This window comes from Penicillium manginii, assembly GCF_028828005.1.
Source record: "Penicillium manginii strain IBT 31320 chromosome Unknown utg000007l:1.0-2284322.0:1.0-2285126.0, whole genome shotgun sequence".
Lineage (NCBI taxonomy): Eukaryota > Fungi > Ascomycota > Eurotiomycetes > Eurotiales > Aspergillaceae > Penicillium > Penicillium manginii.
The window spans coordinates 1645160-1666325 of NW_026643108.1; the positions used below are offsets into that span (position 1 = coordinate 1645160).

General features: G+C 48.1%; 7 protein-coding genes across 7 annotated transcripts; 2 read left to right on the forward strand and 5 right to left on the reverse strand.

Moving 5' to 3' along the window:
* Positions 1–6655: 6655 nt before the first annotated feature.
* N7533_010484 (uncharacterized protein) lies at positions 6656–7278 on the forward strand (the record flags this gene model as incomplete). The annotated part of the gene is made up of 2 exons (XM_057107134.1): positions 6656–6957; positions 7089–7278. 2 exons carry the CDS (start codon positions 6656–6658, stop codon positions 7276–7278), a joined length of 492 nt encoding a protein of 163 aa, XP_056956351.1.
* Positions 7279–7724: 446 nt separating this feature from the next.
* Positions 7725–8636, reverse strand: N7533_010485 (uncharacterized protein; the record flags this gene model as incomplete). Its single annotated transcript, XM_057107135.1, has 1 exon — positions 7725–8636. One exon carries the CDS (start codon positions 8634–8636, stop codon positions 7725–7727), a length of 912 nt encoding a protein of 303 aa, XP_056956352.1.
* Positions 8637–9971: 1335 nt separating this feature from the next.
* On the reverse strand, positions 9972–10472 carry N7533_010486 (uncharacterized protein; the record flags this gene model as incomplete). The annotated part of the gene is made up of 1 exon (XM_057107136.1): positions 9972–10472. One exon carries the CDS (start codon positions 10470–10472, stop codon positions 9972–9974), a length of 501 nt encoding a protein of 166 aa, XP_056956353.1.
* Positions 10473–11485: 1013 nt separating this feature from the next.
* Positions 11486–12391, forward strand: N7533_010487 (ankyrin repeat domain-containing protein; the record flags this gene model as incomplete). The annotated part of the gene is made up of 1 exon (XM_057107137.1): positions 11486–12391. One exon carries the CDS (start codon positions 11486–11488, stop codon positions 12389–12391), a length of 906 nt encoding a protein of 301 aa, XP_056956354.1.
* A 266-nt stretch (positions 12392–12657) lies between these two features.
* N7533_010488 (uncharacterized protein) lies at positions 12658–15431 on the reverse strand (the record flags this gene model as incomplete). Its single annotated transcript, XM_057107138.1, has 3 exons — positions 12658–12967; positions 13013–13217; positions 14147–15431. The coding sequence occupies 3 exons, from the start codon at positions 15429–15431 to the stop codon at positions 12658–12660; spliced, it is 1800 nt and encodes a 599-aa protein (XP_056956355.1).
* A 1830-nt stretch (positions 15432–17261) lies between these two features.
* Positions 17262–18308, reverse strand: N7533_010489 (Nucleotide-binding alpha-beta plait; the record flags this gene model as incomplete). The annotated part of the gene is made up of 1 exon (XM_057107139.1): positions 17262–18308. One exon carries the CDS (start codon positions 18306–18308, stop codon positions 17262–17264), a length of 1047 nt encoding a protein of 348 aa, XP_056956356.1.
* A 1232-nt stretch (positions 18309–19540) lies between these two features.
* Positions 19541–19933, reverse strand: N7533_010490 (uncharacterized protein; the record flags this gene model as incomplete). The annotated part of the gene is made up of 1 exon (XM_057107140.1): positions 19541–19933. The coding sequence occupies one exon, from the start codon at positions 19931–19933 to the stop codon at positions 19541–19543; it is 393 nt and encodes a 130-aa protein (XP_056956357.1).
* Positions 19934–21166: the final 1233 nt, after the last annotated feature.

Consider the following 21166-nt stretch of genomic DNA (forward strand, 5'->3'; position numbering starts at 1 on the left):
AATCGAGTTGATTTAATATCAACTTGGCTCCAAATTGTATATATAGCCTCATATTTCTTCAAGAACTAATAATACGATTCATACCTCTAAACAACAAAAATCTATTCCACTGGGTCAAATTGCTCACGCGACAGTCTTCTCCGCGTGACAGACTAAAAGTGTTGATGCATTCGAGTCATTCAAGGCACCGAGTGTCCCATCATCTCTTGGACTATATCAGTAGTATCATTGGCATCCAACGACAGCGTGTATATCGACGATCACAGGCTTCTGGCCTTAGGCGTCCCCAGGCATTCATGGCTCTGATTGGCTTAGGTCTCTTTGCAGCGGTACCCAATTTCATATATCGACTTAGTTCCCGGGAATTCGATGCAGGTACTGCTGGTAGGCTATCCAGTTATGGAAGGTGTAATGGTGGGCTTGGGCTCCCAGGAGCTCTTAGCAAAATTTGGACCAACCATTTCCACTGGGGCTTTGTAGTACATGTGGATCTTCCATGACATCGATTGGCTGATTATTCCTCAGTAAATGTCATTCTAAAAATAGTGTCCAATGATCACACTGATGACGGGCTGTTCAACTAGGGTAGGTGTAGATTTGGCTTTGGCTCCCAGGAACTCATAGACAAATTTGGACCTATCATTTCTACGGAGGCTTTGTGGCACATATGGATTATTCATGGCACCGATTGGCTCATTATTCCTCCGCTCTATGGTATCCAATGATCGCATCAATATTTACGACCCACAGGCTCCTGGGAGCCAAGGCCAATTATGAGCCAATCGATGGCACTAATTGGCTTATATTTTCCGAGTACCCACCCGCCTCCGCTTCGTTCCCGGGACATTGATGTGGGTAATGCCTTTGCAAAGACGCGGCTGACCGCAGAGGTTTCTTATTCCAAAACGTAATCGAACTAGTGACTGGCTCACCCTACAAGAAACTCTGTTGTGAGATGGGGCTGTGCGAATCAGCCGCGCGCCGACCCATAGCTTGTATCAACTTGATATTGTGTAGGTGATGGATTTTCTCCGATATGCGAGGTAGGCGACGAAGAAACCTGCGGTCTACCTGCCTCCGTTGAGTTGTTGTTGCGGGGACTAACGGGCTCATCGCCGATGAGTGAAATAAAATGACTTGACCTCGTCGCCTCACCGGTCGGATAAAAGTGCGTACTCGTGGTGGTAAATGGTGATGACCGTCGTCAGTTCTTTTCTGCAGCATCCTTATGACTGTTGAAACAATGCCAATAGCCAGAAAATGTTTGTCGTGTTCTGGATCACCAGGCACAAAATGCAATGTCTCTGAGAGTTGCGTTAAGGCAATGATGGAAATGTTGAACCAGTGATAATTGAAGAGTAGTTTGTGTTTGAGCCCTCACAATTCACAATGATTATCGCATCGACGTAGGCAGAATGACTTCCTGCAATGCTATAAATACCCGGCCCGTCACCAGCAGAACCGTCGTTCGCAAGTATTCCTTTGTCACTCCGGGTCAAAGAATATCGAATACGTTTCGTTTCCGTGGCTACTATTTGGTATGTTGACTTCAAAATCGTGTAACGAAATTGACTGACTTGTTGCATCGCACTAGCCTGGCTTTTCTCGACACAAGAGGCCTTCGAACAGCAAGTGAGTGTAGCTGCCCAGTCATTTGGAATCATGCTAACATGGAAAACGCTCAATATCAGCCGCGCCTCCGTTATTCCTCTGAGAAGCCACTGAACGAACCTTCAGGATCAGGATCTGGAACGGTCCAAGCTGCGAGCACAGTGAGTTACAAGTTGCCTTCATAAGCTACCTGCTAATGATTGAAGATAATGAGGTGCCATCCTTTATACAGTCCCCTGCAGTGGACAGCAAGAACCGACAATGTAAGTTCAATTACTGCAGCAATTTTCAAGGCAGACATCATGTGCTAACAACCCTCTATATAGGATGGCGAACCTTCTATCGCGAGTCGCTCAATGTCTTGTGAGTCACGCTAACTAGTGCTTTGCCCCTGCCCATTCCCAACGCCCGGTACTGCATTTTCAATCTCAAAACGAACGCTGTCCGTTCGTAGCTCTCTGTTCTTTAGAAGATATCGCTGATGATTCTTTTTCTTCATAGGGCGCGCGTCAATGTTACCTTCGACCTGACAGAGCTATGTTCCCCCCTCGTCTTCAAAATTGAACCAGCTTCAACAGCCTGATGGGCCGAGCCACTGAATATCACTCCGCTTGCGCCTTTATTGTCTCTGAAGACGTGGTTGACACGACGACTTCACCCGACTTATTAGCTGGCCCAATTCAGAAAGACTTGATGCCCCCTGCTTAGCCATGCGATAAAATTCCAAAGTGCTTTCATCCGTCTCTTCGGCATTACCCTGTCCTCACAAAGGCTAACAATCAATGTGTTAGTAAGTTGCCATATTCTGACGGTCATAAACCTTTTGCCCACGTCCAATCTGAAGGCTTGTCGGTAGCCATGAGCCGGCCTCACTGTGGACCAGCGAGCCATCGGAGCATCCGCGACAACGAAGAGAAGCCGAGATTTGACGGTCACAGAAAAAGACAACTAATTTTTCGAGGAGCATCAATCAGCAAATTATAACGAGCTGTTGGAAATAGTCTTAAGGGCAGATATTTCAACCCCTAGTTACAGCTGAGCAAGTGATAAGATAGGCCGTGGCTTAGAACTACGACAGATCCCTCGACGCGAGAACAGTCATTTTCGGGTCGGGGTATGGCACATCCATTCCTGTGGTACAATGTGATCCCAAGCCCTTCACGTGTGATCGAGATGAACCCGCTACCTGGTCCTTGGCTTGCCTATACTGATTTCAGACTGAATTACGGCAAATCTGCCTACCCTCGGTCACTAGTTATCATGTTAGTATAAAGAGACAGTGAAAGACGGCTCTAATTCAGCAGGGTTGACGAGTCCGATCGAGTAAGCGCATTATATCCGGCTGGAGATCTCATCGAAGCCACGAACAAGTTAAGTTGCGAGCGACCGTATTGCGCCAGCGGCTGATAATTGTTGCTAGATTTAGTCTATCCAACGGCAAATTACCTTCGTTGCGATCTGATGCAGACGGTCATTTAAAGCTGCTACTATGGCTTATTCATAATTGATCCTGGTAAGTACATTCTTATCTCTAGAACAATTCGGAAGGCAACTAAACATAGTCAAGTCAATGTAATAAAATTGGCTATTTTCTCCTGATACCGTGCTCAATGCAGCCGCACGTCGACTGAATGCCTCCTCGCTTTCACCACCGAGTCGCACGCACCCGCCGGCAGAAGTAGCCTCGCCAGTCCGGCCAGTCCCGAGACGATCACAACTGCCGAATTGATATTTGAAAGATGCAGGTCGGTTTGTTTTGTGATATATATGGAAAAGACGTCCTTATTGACTTCGAACGTAGCCGCTGATGTTACTCTCAGTGTGGGTGTGTCACGCGTGTTCTACGCGACGCGCCAGCCTTTGGCCCCCGTAGCATGTTTCTGGTGCGGCAGATCCTCGATGACCATCGATTTCACTACCGCCGGTGGCTGACTTTGGCGGGAAGGTAAATCGACTCCGCATACTTGGCTTCGCCATTCCGATTTGAGATGGGCAAACGGTAGAAATTAATCCACGGAGCGACTGCTAGAAAATGATTCGGAAAACACAAGGCGGGCTGGGAGTTCGGGCCGACCGCATGAGCGGGTTCGTCGATCTGACTTAGGTTCAATTGATGTACCCTGCGCAAATCGAACCCGCATCGTTAGTGAAAGCAAATGTGAAATTCCACTAGACCACGCGGGAAAACAGGCAGCTGACGCCGCTTTTGCTCCATTATACTCACTGTTTTCCGAATATTCATACCGACCCCTTCCGGGCACACATTTAGCGTTTCGAGCCCCAGAAGTATCTTTCAATCGATCAGGTCGACACCAAATGATTACTAAAATATGCTTAGAAGAACGAGGCTTTCTATCGTTAGTACCCTATTGGCTCTTTGTCGGTTTTACCGCCGATGATGTACATAATCGCCTTTGTTTACGGATGTATATTTCGGATACTAAGCTGAGATACAGCGACTCTACCTGAGATACAGAATATGGCCGAGGAGCACGTGGAGAATCTCAAGCCAAGAGGATGTCATACAGAAGACCGACCGGCGAATGTATTACCACATCGAATCTAATTTCTAGAAATCGAAATCATTATTTCGCATTTTTTATCAACCTGCGCATAAGGAACAACGATCCCCACCGACGGCGATGAGTGTCTACCGTTGGCCGTCATTTCACCGCCTGGGAGTCACCCGCACTGCACATCAACAGAGGGACACACTGATCCGCCCCCATTATCACCAGCTTTCACTCTCAACCCTCACTCATCTTTGGCCCTCACCATCCACCACCGTCCATCACCGTCAACATGCCCTCACTGTCAAAATCCTCTCACCATCAAGACGTCAACACCATCGACACAACGACACACCACCAACCCACCGCCGAAAATTCGCATGTCTAGCTAGCAGGGACAAATACCCAAACCAATAGAGACTACTTGAATTTCAGCCGCCACCCCAACTGGCCATCTTACTATCAGCCATGAGCCGATGCTCTAATTCACACTACGCGGAAGAGAATGTCTATTCCTGAAGCTCAGGGCGTGGTTGAGCGCTACAAATTACATTGCGCGAACTAGAGTCATGTACGGCGGCATTTACATACAATATTGAAGTCATTCCAGATCATGTCTTGTTGAATTCTTGATTCTATCGATATTTGGAGCAGGTCTTGGCTTCTTCGAGGACTCCCCGAATACTAGTCTCTGACACCACGAAGAGGTGCCTGCAATCGCCAGAGGATCAGGACGAGGACCGCGGCGCCACGGGTCGCCTAATGAGCGCAAATTTGATAACGCAGGGCTCAAGGCTGCATGGAAGCTCAAGATTATACAATCACAGGGCTCAGGGCTGTGAGGGAGAACTTGGTGACGCAGCGGTCTCCTGCGGAGGTTCTTGGTAACGCAGGCGTCCCTGCGGAGCACAGGTTTACAACGCAGGGCTCATTGCTGCGAGGGAGCGCGTTTTTACAGTCACAGGGCTCATGGGCTGTGAGGGAGCACGTTTTTACAATCACAGGGCTCATGGGCTGTGAGGGAGCGCGTTTTTACAATCACAGGGCTCATGGGCTGTGAGGGAGAACTTTTTGACGCAGCACTCTCCTGCGGAGAACTTGGTATCGCAGCGGTCTCCTGCGGGTCTCCCTTGGTTTCGCAGTGTCCCCCTGCGGAGGCTCTTGATGTCACGGAGGTCCCCGCGGAGCACATTTATACAACACAGGGCTCATTGGCTGTGAGGGAGCACACTTATACAACACAGGGCTCATTGGCTGTGAGGGAGCACATTTGTACAACACAGGGCTCATTGGCTGTGAGGGAGCACACTTATACAACACAGGGCTCATCACTGCGAGGGAGAACTTGTTGACGCAGCACTCTCCTGCGGAGAACTTGGTGACGCAGCGGTCTCCTGCGGGTCTTCCTTGGTTTCGCAGCGTCCCCCTGCGAGGCACACTTAATGACGCGGAGCCCGCCCCGCGAGGCACATTTGATCACGCAGAGCCCGTCCTGCGAAGAGTACTTGGTAACGCAGATCTTACCTGCAAAAGACACCCAAGGCTGCGAGGCCCGGAGTGTGAGGAGGAAAGTCCTGCTTTTCTTTTCGACGGGAAAAGAGCGTCTTTTATGCTATTCTGAGTAGGGGTTCCGACGGCGACCACTTGCGTACATTTTGCCGAGTCCAGAGATTTTGACTTCAAATTTGCAGTGGGCGACCCTAATTTCGTGGGTGTTGAGGCGGTTGATCAACGTTGAATCAACGTTGAAATAAGAATTTTCAAGAGTTCGGGGCGGAGCGAGCGGGTGGAGTGGCACGCCCCACCTGGTCCCTTGGCTCTCCTGGATCTAGCCCTGACAAATAAAATGCCTCAACGTTGTTGACAAAGGTCAAACGACTTTCAACTTGGCTGGTTAGTTCGAAAACATAGGCTGGCTCTGGCAAATCGACTGATAATACCCTAGAACTTGTGTTTGTAGACTTTGCCATCGTAGATGCCTCGATGCATGCTCCCAATTTTGGACGCATCTACCCTTCCTCACTACATTTATCTAATATAGGCACCGAATGAACGAATTTTTAAGTAAATAATCAGTTCGATTGACCTCTGCTAGGATGTTACAAGATTATCCAGCCCGATGTGCACGCAGATGAATCTTTGCTAGTAGGACACATTGAAAGTGACAGCTTTGCTGCACCAATCGCTGGGCGCTGACTTGCAACTCCAACCGCGAATCCAACTTTCTGCAAGCCGCGGATTGGGACGTTCACTTCGTGCCGAGAGCTTGTTAGTCAACGTTTGTCCCGTTGAAACTCCGTTGAAGTGTGGCCAAATGCTTATTGGGCCCCGCTTTGAATTTTCACGATGTGAGGCCAGATATGGCAGGCCGGGGCTCAGGGGGATGGTCTCTTCCACTGCGGCCATTTGCTCGCCGGAACTATTTTCACATATATAGAGTGTCACCCGTCACGAATCATATAAGAGCCACTCCCGTCATAATTTTCAAACAGGTCTATTTGTCTGCAACACCCCGCTTGATTCAATACGCGACTATGGGAGCCATTCGAAAAATTCCACGCACCCGGCAGATGCCAGACTTCCGACGTCGTTTGCAGCGCGCACTGTCCTTGTCATCCTCGGAATCCGAATACAGCCCAAGCCCATCCCGATCTCTGTCTGGAGACACTACCGAGGAAGAGGCATCGATGCCCTCGAACAAGAACGACAAAGCTGTTCCGCAACTGGGCGATCCTCCCAGTACCCACGATCACGGGGTGCTTCCGAGTCCTCAATACGGCGAACTCTTATCTCAGCCCAGAGACAGCAACGTGCTTACCCTCACATGCCTCGCAGAGTTAGTCCGAGTCACCCCTTACTGTGAAAGCAAAGTCTTTACTAACAGATGATACTTGAAGACTGGACGTGCGGGTGAAGTGAGTTTTACATTCCCTCCAAGCAATGCACAAAGGGCTAACCTAAGGCCAGATCCCTAGATTGTAAATTGACGGACCAAAATAAGTGTATCGAGGATCTCCGCAGGGATCTGGCAGACCTTCTCCACCGGCTGGAGGCTGTCGAGGCGGAAGCAGAGGAGCGGATCAAAAGTGATATGACTGATGCGCCAGTTGGGCCGGAGCAGAAGACGGAGCGGAAGCGGCGGTCGCAGCGGGGATAAAATTCAACTGGCTCGGGGGCCTCTGTGGACATTATCTATGCAGAAATTTATCGAGCATTCGACATATGGGCTCTCTCACGCTGAGTGCACTCTTGCCTTACGATTAGCAGCTGTTGAATTTTGGACTAGAACCACTCTTGTGCTTTCTATACATAGTACACACTATATCTGTCTTCTGCGAATACTGAGGCTTTTCAAATGTACCTTTTATGAGTATACCTACCCACCGAGTCAGTCGATGTTAGTATTACACGGCGGTAAATCATTGCTCGGAGTGGCCGAGTCTATATACTGTACCAATTCGTCCCTTCGGTAAGCCTTTCCGGTACGGCGGCAACGGGACGTGAATGACGTAATTATTGGAAGATGATGGAATTTGAGAAGATAGATTGACACAAATAGTATGGCCCAGGCGAAAGGTATGACACCTGGCTCTAAAACACATCCTACTGATGAGTAATTGGTTTATGAGTAGAAGTGACGCGGACTTGAGAAACGCCCAAAACCTGAACCGAGATAGCGGCTTTCACCCTGCTGGACCTCTCGAGCTTGATCGCTAGCTCTGCCTGAACCAACCACGATCTCTCTCTCATCTGTTGTAGCATGTAATCAATGCGATCACAAGACGGATCGATAGAGGTGTCAAGCTCTATCTCGAAGTTCTTCGGATCTATCGACGCATGAATCCAAATGAACCCCATCGAATACTCAAAGCAGGCTGGGTCTGCATTCCCCGAGGTCACAAGCGTGTTGAAAAGAGGTCCCATCGTGGTTGACGGAAGGCCAGCGCAAAGGTACCTCAAATATTGACTACTTGCCGTCCGTTTTCCCTTACTGATCATCTCAGTTTCATCGGTTGACCGTGGATCGAGAATGACCGAATATGAGATCCAGTACTCGGTTGACCAATTGTAGAAGAGTGGAAAACTTTTCCCGGCCAGCAAATTCTCAAAACGAAGCATGCTTTCCCGGAATTTGGAAGGTCTTTTCCATTCGGGTAGCCCAAGGAGGATGATCTTCATATCTGTCAGGTTTTCTGTATGCAGAAATCTCACCTGATAATCCTCCGGCTTCAGATTCGTCAGGTAGGCCGGAGGCTTCACGACAAAACTTCCATTCTGCATGGAAACAAATTTCCCTGCCCTGTCAGGTCTGTTGGAAGGGTGATTCTGTGGCATGAAGGTGGACTGCAAGCTAGTGTTGATGCTCTGGCCACAGAGCTTCGACTGCTCCCATTTCCAGACTAGCTCCTCGGTTTTCGAATATAGGAAAGGAAACCTGTTCACAAAAACTTCTGAGGAGCTATGCGCCGGAGGTTGAGGCTTGTCTTTAACAGGATTAGCTTTTTGGTTTGCCATAGCCGGAATCAGATATCACATACCAATGGGCTTTTTACGGAAGCGACTGAAGTCGAGCTTTGAGTGTCTGTACGATGGTTTGCCATCGAGATCCATTTTTTCGTAGAGCAATGCGGCGAAGCTTGGATAGACAAGTTGGCAATCCACAGGCTTGTACAGGGGGTGATGTAGTGTAAAAAATAAACCAAGACACTTATATGCAAGGTGATGGCGAGACAAATACATTAACACCGAGCTATCCAGTATACAATAACGGTCGCAAGTTTTCCAATTAGATTTCGAAATCGGATGATGGTGGATCGTAGATGCAAGCTATGGTACGGCGGGACTGATTCGCACAGCCCCATCTCACAACAGAGTTTCTTGTACAGTGAGCCAGTCATTAGTACGATTACGTTTTTGAAGAACAAACCTCTGCGGTTAGCCGCGTCTTTGCAAAAGCATTACCCACATCAATCTCCTGGGAGCCAAGCGGATGCGGGTGGGTACTACTACTCGGAAATATAAGCCAACTAGTGCCATCAATGGCCCACATCTCACAAGTATTAAGTGAAATTAGTGGTCAATGATTGGCCGTGGCTCCCAGGAGACTGTGGGTCGTAAATATTGATGCGATCATTGGATACCACTAATGGAGCAGAGAAATAATCAGCCAATCGGTGCCATGAATGATCCACATGTACCACAAAGTCCCAGTAGAAATAATTGGTCCAAATTTGGCTATGAGCTCCTGGGAGCCTGAACCCACCATTACACCTGCCATAATTGAATAACCCATCAGCAATACTCCTATCGAATTCCCGGGTACTAAGTGGATATGTGAAATTGGGTACTGCTGCAAAGAGATATAAGCCAATCAGAGCCATGAATGCCCACAGATGCACAAGGCCTGAGTGAAATAATGGCTAATATCTCACCCTGACTCCCGGGAGCCTGTGGTTGTCGATATACATGCTGTCGTTGGATGCTACAGATACTAATGATATGTGCCAAGAAATAATGGGCCAATCGGTGCCGTGAATGACTCGAATGCACTAACACCTTCAGTCTGCCACGTGGAGAAGACTGTTCGAATGAGCAATTTGACTCAATAGAATAGATTTTTGTTGTTTAGAGGTATGAATCGTGTTATTAGTTCTTGAGGGAGATATGAGGCTATATATACAACATGGAGCCAAGTTGATTTACAATCAACTTGGTTGTCTGTATAGACATCTCGGAGCTAATTCCGATGGTGCGGCATACTTCGTGATCTGTACAGCCTCATAACACAACAGCCAGACCTACCCGAAGAGCGGGCCCATCAGGACTCCGGAGAAGATTTCGCGAGTTCGGCTAATCGAAGTATCCGCTGGGGGCGAGGAGCGCATAATGGAAAAAGAGTGGCAGTTTGTCTTCCGGATCCACCGTTACCTCCCGACTCGTATCCCGTGAAAGCAATAAGGCAACTTCAGGGAATACCGTTACCTCCTCGTCGAGCGCTTCCTCGTCAAGTGATCCGGCGGCATTCCCTTCCTCAGTCAGGAGTCGAACGAGCTGACGGGCGGGCGTGCGGAAAATGTCTCTTCCCGAGAAAGTTACCTGCACGTCGGCGTCGTCTTCCTCGAATCGCCATACCTCGACAGCAGTCAGCGTGGCGCCGTCGTCGCAGATGAGCACCACTTCGAACTGCGGGTGCTGGACGAGTACTTTGAAGTCTCCGGACTCCGAATCCGGAGCGGTCGGTGAAACTTGTCCCCACGAGGACGCGATACGCATTGCCTCCTTGATCGAGATTCCGAAAAGCAGTGGGCCGACACCCTGCCCCGGAGACATTTCTAGCCGCACCTGTATCATCGTTTCGGTGGAAAGACTATTCAACAGGGGATGAGGTTTATTGGGTGTTAGGTGGAACTCTTTGTATTGAGAGACTATGCGGCGTTTGATGTTCTTACGAGATTTATATCTCTCAGCTGGGCCTCGCCAAACCCGCCCCCGAACGGGTTACAGTAACGTGACTTTCGTCCCACTTTCGGCCTTTTTTTTGTTCCGTGGTTTTAGCAACCGGTGTGGATCGATTTGCACCGGGTGTGGGAATTTTCTAGACCCGGTTTCGGGACCATTCTTCGGTCATCATCGTCATTTAGAGTATTGTATGGAAAGAGATGAATAGACTTCGGCAGAACCCATATTTTGGACCCATTCTTGGCATTTCTTGGCATGCCAAGCACCCATAAAACCCATCAAAAACCCATCCTGCATAAAATCTGTATAAAACCTGTATAAAGAGGCCTAATTAGGCAAGTCTTGGCATTTTTATGCTTAAACTCTAAATGATGGGTTCTTGGCGATGGGTTATGGGTCCAACCCTTCGACCCATAACCCATTTTGCCGAAGTCTAGAGATGAAAGTCTGCTCAATTTAGAATACCTCGAAAATACTGTTTAACAACATGTCAGTATGGTCAGGCCTAGTGTGGGTCTATACAGCCTACTAGGTAGGCGGAGAGTATGAAATACCGTGTGGAAACCGTAGTCGATTAGTAAGTTGTTAGTGCCCATATAAATACGTGTCTCGGGCAAAACATCAATTCAGACTTTGTTCATATCTCCTATTGGTTGCTACATTTCGGCCCACTAAGCTCTTAGAGAATTATGCATCAGTTATGTACTTGGACGGGTAATTTGTGTACCCGCGATGAGTTACCCGTGGGCGGGTTGGAAAAATGAAAACCCGCCCCGAACCCGCATTTGGCGAGGTCTAATCACAACATAGCCCATGTAGCGGGTCTGAGCCGTAACAATTCGCTCTTTGCAAAGGGGATCAGGGGAACATCCCGATCTTCTTGTGGTACCTTCCCTTTTGCGACAATGCACTTCCTTGCTTTGCCGTCGGAAGTCATCTTTTTGATTGCCGAGAAATTGGAAACGGAGAGGGATATCTATTCCCTTTTGAGAACTGACTCAAAACTCCACCTGCTTCTACTTCCACACCTCTATCGACACAACGTCAAATATTCTGCGAGCTCTGCTCTCTCGTGGTGTATCTATCATGGCCAAGCAAATGGGGTGCGCATCTTATTGAGAATGGGTGCACCCCTTAAAGGCCCTGTAGCCCGCCTTCCTAGCGCATCAGACTTCGCAGACGAATATGGATTCCAGGAAGATTATGGAAGTGCTTTGCATTTTGCCACGAACCCGGAAATGGCTAAACTCCTTATAGACAACGGGGCTGATGTGAATGAACTATCCACGCATTGGAGGGCTCCATTACATGTGGCAGTTGAAAACCGCGATCTCGTGATGGCCAAAATGCTGTTAGATTGTGGGGCGGATGTCAATGTTCGCGGCGACGAATATATCGATCCCTACATCTTCTACGCTACCCCTCTTCATCACGCCCTTCACAACGATATTGACGACGTTTACTTTCCAATGGCAAAGCTTCTTGTTGAGCGAGGGGCCGACCTAGCGATGACGGATAACCGAGATGAAACCCCTCTTTTCATTGCTGTAACATATGGTGCTTATTCGACAACAAATATTCTACTCAAGAATGGTTCTCCTGTCAATGTGCCAAGACCTAGTGGGGAAACGCTCATTTACAGAGCCGCATCGCAGGGCGACGTTGCTATAGCAAAGCTCCTCCTTGACCATGGCGCATCAGTCAACGGCACCACTATATTGGGGAGATCTCCGTTGTACGAAGCTTTCGAAAAGAAAAATCTCGCTCTGGTACAGCTGCTAAATCAATATGGTGCATTAGTGGGCCCATAAATATAAATATTGAAGAGGGAAATGCACGATGGCCGTCTGACAGAGCAAACGGGTTGATACTAGTGAGCAAACACACCACACAACTGCCCTGTAGTGCCTTCAACGAGAGATGGTATCAGGGAGTATAAGCGAATACATAATTAAACGGAAAGAAAAGGACCGTAACCGAAGACTGGAATCAGTGAGTTATGTGTAGCATACTATCTGTCGATACAACGAAGGCGAAGAATATAAACCTAACTATCCAACCGTAGACACCTGAGACCTCAGGCATAGTTATGGCCGGTAACTATTAGTTCTAAGCGCTCATACCATGCCGTTAGAATGCCAATATCTTCCGCATTAATACGATGCTGTTCTGCAGTCTTTTGATGTACCCAATTAAGGTGAGGCGGCAGGTGTGTTGTTACAAAGTCATATACCCAGTCTTTAGCGAGAGGAGGTGGATCTTGGACCGCTCTTCGTAAAAAGGCATTTGCAGTACCAGTTACCAATTTAGCTGTAGGGGGCACATTTAGGGCATCAAGGCGCTCAATCCAGCGAATTAATGGGCCATTTTGGGCCTCGTTTAGACGACTATAGGTCGTTTAGCGAGTGCTGCGAGACTTGCAGGCCCGCAACCCTCCAACGGGGATGTCATATTCGCGCGCCAATGCTGCGAAATTGGGTTTTTTGGCAGTTCTAGCTACTGAACAAGCAGTTTCAATAAGTCGTTCAACATCAGAATAGGCCTTAGACATGGTGGTGGTGGTGATAATAGTCAAAATATATGAAAAAGCTTCGTTGACGTCTGAACTCTGTTGACTGCTGGGTTGGCCCACACCCACTGGGTGTGGGTCAACCTTAGTATTACGGCACCTAAGGTCTGCTACCTACGGTGACTATTATGACAAAAAAATGCTCTACACATTCCGATGTCAGAACTTTTGTCGTTACAGTACGGACTAGAACGGGCATAGCCAATGGAGTACTTGAGAGTGTTGATTTTGAATACTATGGAAAGTACAGAATATATGCGATGTGGACTTAGTAAGGTCGTTTAGAGCCACGCAAATATGGTTGAAAACAGGCATATGGGGGTGCTGAATATTCCTCGGGCGCACTAGTAAACCTGCGACCCTCTTTTGTCGACACATTTCAACGCTGTTTTTCGCTTCCAATTCCTATTCCCTCTGGCTTTCGTTTCAGGGCCGATGCGTGCAACATGCGCGTCTTCCAGTTATAATCCATGTTTTTTATCAAAAATAAAGTATCTCAATACAAATATAGTTACGGGCTGTTTTACTCTTATGATTTTATGTCAGGATTCGGAATTGAGGCACTGGCTAGTACTGAACTTGTCCAATAGAATCAGATGATTGATTGATTATCCTGAGACCGGTTGAGCAATCTCAAGGGTCTCTATATTTTGACTGTGGCGTGTTATGACACCATACTTGGAGGAAATCGGGTGAACGATGAATAAGCCGATCTCGAAGGGTCCTAGTGGTATTTGACCACTCCCTTAGCTCGTCATTTTAATCAAAGGTATCTATTTCAATATTTGAGCTTGAATTGGTGTGGTTGCTGAAATATCGAATTGTAATTTATCGCATTTAATATGGTGTTCCAAGTGGCCAGCTCACTAGTGAAATACGTTAGCTAAGTTAGTAACTATATGTCTTCAGGCAATTTTCTATTACTCAGACTCTTCATCAGACTCCCCATCAGACCCTTCGCCCGTATCGCCAACTGGTAGCCCCATGTATTTCCTACACTCATCCCGACTCCCACCCGGAATATTCCACTCTTCAAGAATATCCCCCAAAACCGCGCCCCGCCAGTACTTCATTGCCAGCTCCGCTAAAGCGGTGACCGTTCGCCGCTGAATCTCATTCAGAGACTCAACCTGCCGTCCATCCTCATCCTCGGGCCTAGGACCAAAGGCCAGCTCCAACTCAACTTCAGCAAGTTCAAAAGCTTCCACCCTTCCCAAGCGCGGGAATGCGTCCAACAAGGTGGACATGACTCCAGGATAATCCCCCAGGTTTAATGTATTCATCGCCTTGCCGCTGTACTGGAACAGATCTCCCTCATGGAAGGGAAACCCGAGATCGTTGGACTTCTGGGAATCACTTTTAGGGACGAACGAGCGATCGGCTAAAATGCAGGCTAGGACGGAGACATCCTCTGGTCTGTGATGAAGTAGTCGAACGGCAGATACTGCAGCAGCGAACCGAACCAATGAAGGACGCGTGCTAGCTCCATACTCACGAAGACGGCTGATGAGATTGCCCATGCCATCAGAAACACCATCAGCATCTTTCCAACATCCGTTCAGCAAGCCCAGTGCAATTATGGCACTGGACAGAACCAAAATATCTTCGCCTTCCCGGTCAAGCACCCGCTGCAGAGCACCAGCGCTACTCCTATTTCTTCCACCTGCTCCCTCCCCAGGAAACCAAGCCAGCGCATAAGCTGCAAAAGCCCTAATCTCCACATCCTCCTCCTCCTCCAAAAGCTTCTGAAAAAGTGGTACACCCGCACAAACAGCATCATACGCCGCCAACTCATGTTTGGCGTATCTGCGCTGTCGCTCCAGTCCAACATGACGGACATACTCACGCATTTTCCGCTGGTTTTCATCCCTTGCTTGGCTCACTAACTTATCATGTTCAGCGTAGTACTCCGCTTCATACCCAGGAGCATATATCTTCTCTGTCCACTGACGCCATGCGATAATGTTCACGCCATGAGGTAGGAATGTTGACGGAATACCCAGGGCTAGATCAACCAGGTAGTTAATCACGGAGGCTCGGGCCGGTGTCGCCGGGTTCTCTAGAATCTTGAGTAGATATGGAACAGCATATGCGGTTGCTTCGTAGCGGGTTGCTTGATGGAAAATGTTTGAGGAGAGGGCCTCATATGCATTTGAGCGGTCTGATGTTTTTGGCGATAGCAAGGCACGCAGGTTGTCGGGCACGTCGGTTGCTTCGCCATATGCGTGGTGGAGGGAGGCCCAGTTGACTGAGTCAAGGAGGCGCTGGGCTGCGGGGTCCATCTTGTTTCTTTATTTTGAGGGGGTAGAGTATTATGTAAGGGGCGAGATGCCTGCGGCGGGGTTCAAGTGGGTTAAAATTAGACCTTGACAAAACCCGTGGGTCGTCGTGTTGAATATCCCGGTTACTGAGATAATCATGGGGGCTGGGTTCACGTACATACATATACATCTGTTGTCAGGAGAAATAGGCGGAGTGTATGGCAGAATACCGAAGGACTAGACGAGAAAGGTTAGCTTAGAATAGGTAACTTTCCATACAAAATAGGTGGGAAGGTACATGCAAATAACACAGATTTCCCCTATCTTTCGCATATGCTCCACTATTGCCTTTCACCGCTTCTGACACATTGTGAGGCAACCCCAACAAAACAACTCCCATTATGCAGACTTCCCAGACTTCTATTTCTCTTTGAATCACATTTTTGAAAGAGTTTGATCCTGCTCAAGAATTCCTTTCCTAAAAAAATAAATGCCATAACGGAGTAGCATTCTCGGGTAGTTTGGCATGTAGATCTCCCAAAATTAAGCCGGGTTGCGAGAAGTTCGCAGTCACGGGAACCGCGAAATACAGAAACATATTTAATATTGATCACGAACGTGATATCTTGCCTATTTTTGATTCAAGGTTTTCGCTTCCTCTTTTATTCTCAGTCTTCTCTAGTTAGACGCTGGAAGCCTTTTGAGTCTTCACCCCAGCAGTCTTTGTTAAAATTGCCAAGTAAGCTAACATATTATCGTTGCTCCTCTATGACACCCGCCCTCCGAAGTATAGACTCCAAAAGCTGAGCTCAAGGCTAGTGTAAAGACCGTATTTCGCAATGGCCCAAAGATCCGGAACTTCAAGCGAAGCCACAATGAAAAAACCGAAACTGGCTCCGAAGAATGATATTATGGTAAGACCAGCTTCTTATCAACCCATTGAGGTTGGCTCTGTTTGACTATAAATGCAGAAAGGTGTCTTAGAAAAAGACCAAGGGAGCCGATCAGATACACCTTCAAGCACATGGAGCCGAGAGAATTACCAAATGAATGAAAACGAAATTTTGTTTCCACCTCAGCGGGAAAAGACCTGTAACAAAGGAAGGCATGCTAAGAAATTGATGAGCAGAAGCAAATCAGAACACTGTTTCTCAAGGCCCTTTTATGACCCTTTGTCACCTTCAGATACCTTCGAAGTATCAGAGTTTTTTGATGGACTACCTGAAAGCACCTCTGAGTCATTTGGGCGGCCTATGTCAAGAAAAAGTCAAATGAAACATGAACAACGCTTCTACATGGACAGAAGTGACATTGAAGACTTGAATTCTCCTTCTTGAATACTCGCATACAAACCTTTGTGATAATCATGAATACCCAGCTTCGCCTTCAGCGACCTGTATCTCCATGTCAGTTCGTCGGCTCACGAGGGAAAACCTCTCGGTCAGCGTTTCGCCCACAGCTTCTGGGCTCAAATCTCCTGTATAGATGTCTTCTCTTTGGGATCCATTTCCACAGCATTGCCTATAGCTAGAAATTGAATCATTGGGACCGGTTGTGTTCCGATCTGGGAAACGCACCAAGGTGCGATTATCTGCCAACACAACTATACTTTCCGATCCGAGAGTGGGAATCTTGCATTTATCTATAAAATTGAACACTCATAAGGCTTGCTTCTTCTTTACATATATGATACGGAGTTATCATCGATTCCTCAATTTGAGTTGAGCAAGTCACGCTGACTTCAGCAGTCATTGGTGGCACAATTGCTCTAGAGGGTAGCAATGGGTTCGATCTCGGGCATGAAGAACCCACAAGATTAACATGTTTTAGAATGTATTCTAAACATCATAGTTATATCGAGTGAAATAATCGTATCAACTTGCGGCCTACCGAGGGCTCTAACTCCGTTCCATCGCGGGCGATTCTCACCTCTCTGTTGGCATTCCAGGGATCCCTTAGATCTCGCGTGCGGTCGAAAAGTACACGGTTCGTTGAGACCCATTCAATACCAAATGGAGTCCCTAAGGAAGAGAATTCTGGCCAGGCTGCTTGCTCATACTCTATGCCGTTGCAACCACTATGGCTCCCGGGAGGCCTGACTTCCCAAAACACTGTTCCGCGACCAAGATCTCGAACGATTATCCCTGCCGGTGCCGTCGACGTTGCCAAAGTAGGAGTCACATTGAGTTCGGTTTTCGCTGAAGAATAATGAGTTCGTAGTTGTACCGCTCGTGACAGATCTTCGTCATCCACAATTGAAGACGACATGCGCGCATAGCCAAAGTACTCGCCACTTTTATTCGCGGAGAAAATCAAGTGGACATTTTTCGAAGTGTCATAAGCCTGGCTGAGTGAAATTTCGTTATGAGGCTGGGTAGCCCAGATTCCAGTGTCCTTGCTCGTTTCAAGATCCTCTATCGTTAAACTCTTGACAATGAAATACCGATTTTCGGATGGATGAATCTCGAGCTTAGGTTGACATGCTGTCGGGCCGTATGCCTCATCACCCGGTGATTCTGCTGGCCAGGTTATATTGTGTTTCCCGGGGTCAGGCGACCTCTTGTGGAGCTCAGATATCTCCAAACCTTTGCGTAGCCGACACACGAGACGTGAAAATCGTAGCTGAGAACCATGAAACCTTGTCAACGCATCCACACAGGAAGTGGCAGATCGATAGTTCACGAAAGCACAATTGCTCTGGGATATCAAAAACACGCTTTGGATATCCTCAGTGGCCCCTTGGGAGAAATGTTCCTTTAGATCATAAACATCAATCGATGGTGGAAGGTTACCAACCCAGAGGGCATGTTCTGTTTTTTGGGGCTTTGTCGGTGGCCCTCGTCGCGTCCCTTGTCGCGTAGGTGGGTTTGCGGCAGGCGAAGACCGCTTCGGCCGCATTGAATTCGAACCATCTACGACCAATACAGAATTATTTGATCGGCCACTGTGATCAATATTAATTTCTTTCATTGAATCTCAATTAGAAGGTCAGATTGGATGACTCGAATTTTATCAGAATTCGGTCGTAGGCATGGAAGAGGGTGAAAGTAATAGTTGAGACTGGTAAAGGCAGGACGACTGAAAAAAGCAAGGGTGCCGACTGGACAAAGGTGCAGACCAAGGGGTTATTGGGGTGGGTCTGAGCGCTATGGTTAACGCAAGGGGCGAACTGGGGGGGGGGGGGGGCCTCTAGCACAGCCTAACAATTTTGTATTGAAATTGGGAGACTCATAAACCTTATGGATGTGGCTGTAAAATCAATACAGATAAAGGCCTACGAGGCCACGATGTCAGCTAACTCCCATTACCCTTGACATCTGTTTCCCGTTCTTCGTGATGGGACCCTGAGCCTGATAGTGGACACTCAATTCTTCACGATAGTTAAACCTTAAATATACATGAACGTCTTTGGCTCAATTGGCAGCTACAATCGAACATATTTTGTTGAAGCTCTGCCCTAGGGCTGGAGAGGTAGGATCTTCGGTGCCTGAATTTTCCTTATCTGGTGGTCTGTATAAGTCTAGAGAACCAGGTGGGACGAAAGTCGGTTGAAACCTGTCGCTCAGTCCAAAAGCCCGTGCCAAGTGACCCGAGCTTATCTTGTATCGATTACTCCGACTACTCGGTCATTCACTGCAAGAAGGGAACAGTCTCTGGATCTTGTTCTGGAAGCGTCTAACCAAAGCTATCACGAGAGTCATTGGCGTAGCACGGCCACTGTGGTGTCCTGTCTACTTTCCAGCCCCCAAGCGCGGTCTTCATCACTGCTACGTGTTCTTTGTTCTGAGCTGGCACCGACGCCAACATTACAATCGGTGTATAAAGTCGTGTGCAGAGTGGTAGTCGTGCTCTGTGTGAAGTGTTGCATTTCGAAATGGCCCGTGTAGGGTCGCAATCAGGAGTTCTTAGTGGTAGATTGGCCAATTTTATATCGAGGAAGGCGGTGTTTCAATCATTCGAGCCTGGATTCAGCTGCATGCAAGAAATTCCAAAAGAGTGGCCAGGTCAACGGTACACTAGCAACAAGAATTGCCACAGTGGCTTCGCGAAAGTACCAATCCATGTAAATGTAAGAGAGATGAGTGACGGCACTTAGCATTCCACTTTACTTAGAATGGCGGCAACTATTTCTACATTGTGCTAGACTTCGGGGTTGTTTTCTGTAGGAATCTGAAGAGACAACAGAGACTCTCTGCGCCAGGACTTTCGCCAATGCAAAGACAAAACTCGATGGCAGCGCGATTCATCTGAAGCAGACTATCTTTGTCTTGGGGCAAGCGATGAACAGAGCTGACATTTTCACAGCTTTGCTCAGACGAGATCTTCGATTGATATTTAGCTAAGAACTTGAAGAATTTGTTCGGCTCCAGCGCCTCGGGGCATGTCCAGCCTAGAGCCAAAGACTGTGGTAGAAGCCAATTTTGAACAAATTGGAAGGCAGAATGCTCGAGGTGACGTTGTAGAGTTTGGAGGATCATATGCTGCACTCGAAAAGGGATAGGCATCATATCCAGTCCTAGCATGGGGAACAGAATCTCTATGAACTCTATCACCGTAATTAGCGAAGGCACTCCGACCTTTAGCTTTAGCTTACCCTTAGCTTTCAATCCCCGACAATGTTCCAAAAGGCGTTTCAAAGACCTGTGACAGTCAATTATGGAATTATCCAATTTCGAGAAAACCTCAAGGTGATCTACCGGTAGCTGATTGATTGTGGAGACGATGAATGCTGGGCAGCAGCGGAGTCTCTATTGGGGCTGGAGGAAATCATGTTCCGACGGCGGAGTCGGCGTCGACATCCCTTTATTGATGGTACCTTTTCAGTTAGTTTGTGGGTGTAGGCACACGAGGAACCCCGGTCATCCGGTGCTGGTGGGTGAAATAGAGATTTGGGCGGCATGAGGCCTTGCAGTGACCGCGACTTGCGGCGGAATATATGACGGCCAGGCTAATGGGGTGAATGGATGGGGGAAAGCAGTTTTTCTCAGGGAGGCGAGGGCAAAAAGTTTGCGGACAGAATTTTCAGTGGGCAGGCAAGCGATTTGCCAAGGCGGGTCTTCCATGGAACGCTTCTACATATTAGCTGCGTAAAAGTTGTTTCACCTCGTTGAGCAACGTTGAGACCGATGATTTGCAAATTGAATGGCTGCGGTGCGAGCGAATATTGGCAGACTTCTGAAGCTACGGAGATTAAGCTGCCACGGCGAGTGGCCCATGGAATGCCACTTCGATCTACACCTCATACCAACTGCGCTAAAGGCCGTTTGACCTAGGTCAATCAACGTTGATGAGGCAAATAATTTGTCACGCATAGCTTCGTGCCAACCACGGCTCCAGGTGGATCCAGCCACTCCACCCGCTCTCCAGCCCGAACGCTTGAAATTTCTTATTTCAACGTTGAATCAACCGCCTCAACACCCAGCAAAATTGCGGTCGCCCGGTGTGAATTTCGAGCGGAAATTTCTGGTACGGCACGATGTATGCAAATGGTCGCTGCCGAAAAACGTACCCGAAAGGTATAAAAAGACGCTCCTTTGCCGTCGAAAAGAAGAGCAGGACTTTCCTCCTCACACTCCGGGGCCTTGGCCTCGGGGCGTTCTTCGCAGGGACATCTGCCACCCCCAGAGTCTCCGCGAGACGGGCTCTGCGTTATCAAGTGTGCCTCGCAGGGGGACGCTGCATTACCAAGGGAGACCCGCAGGAGAGTGCTGCGTCAACAAGTTCTCCCTCACAGCCAATGAGCCCTGTATTGTATA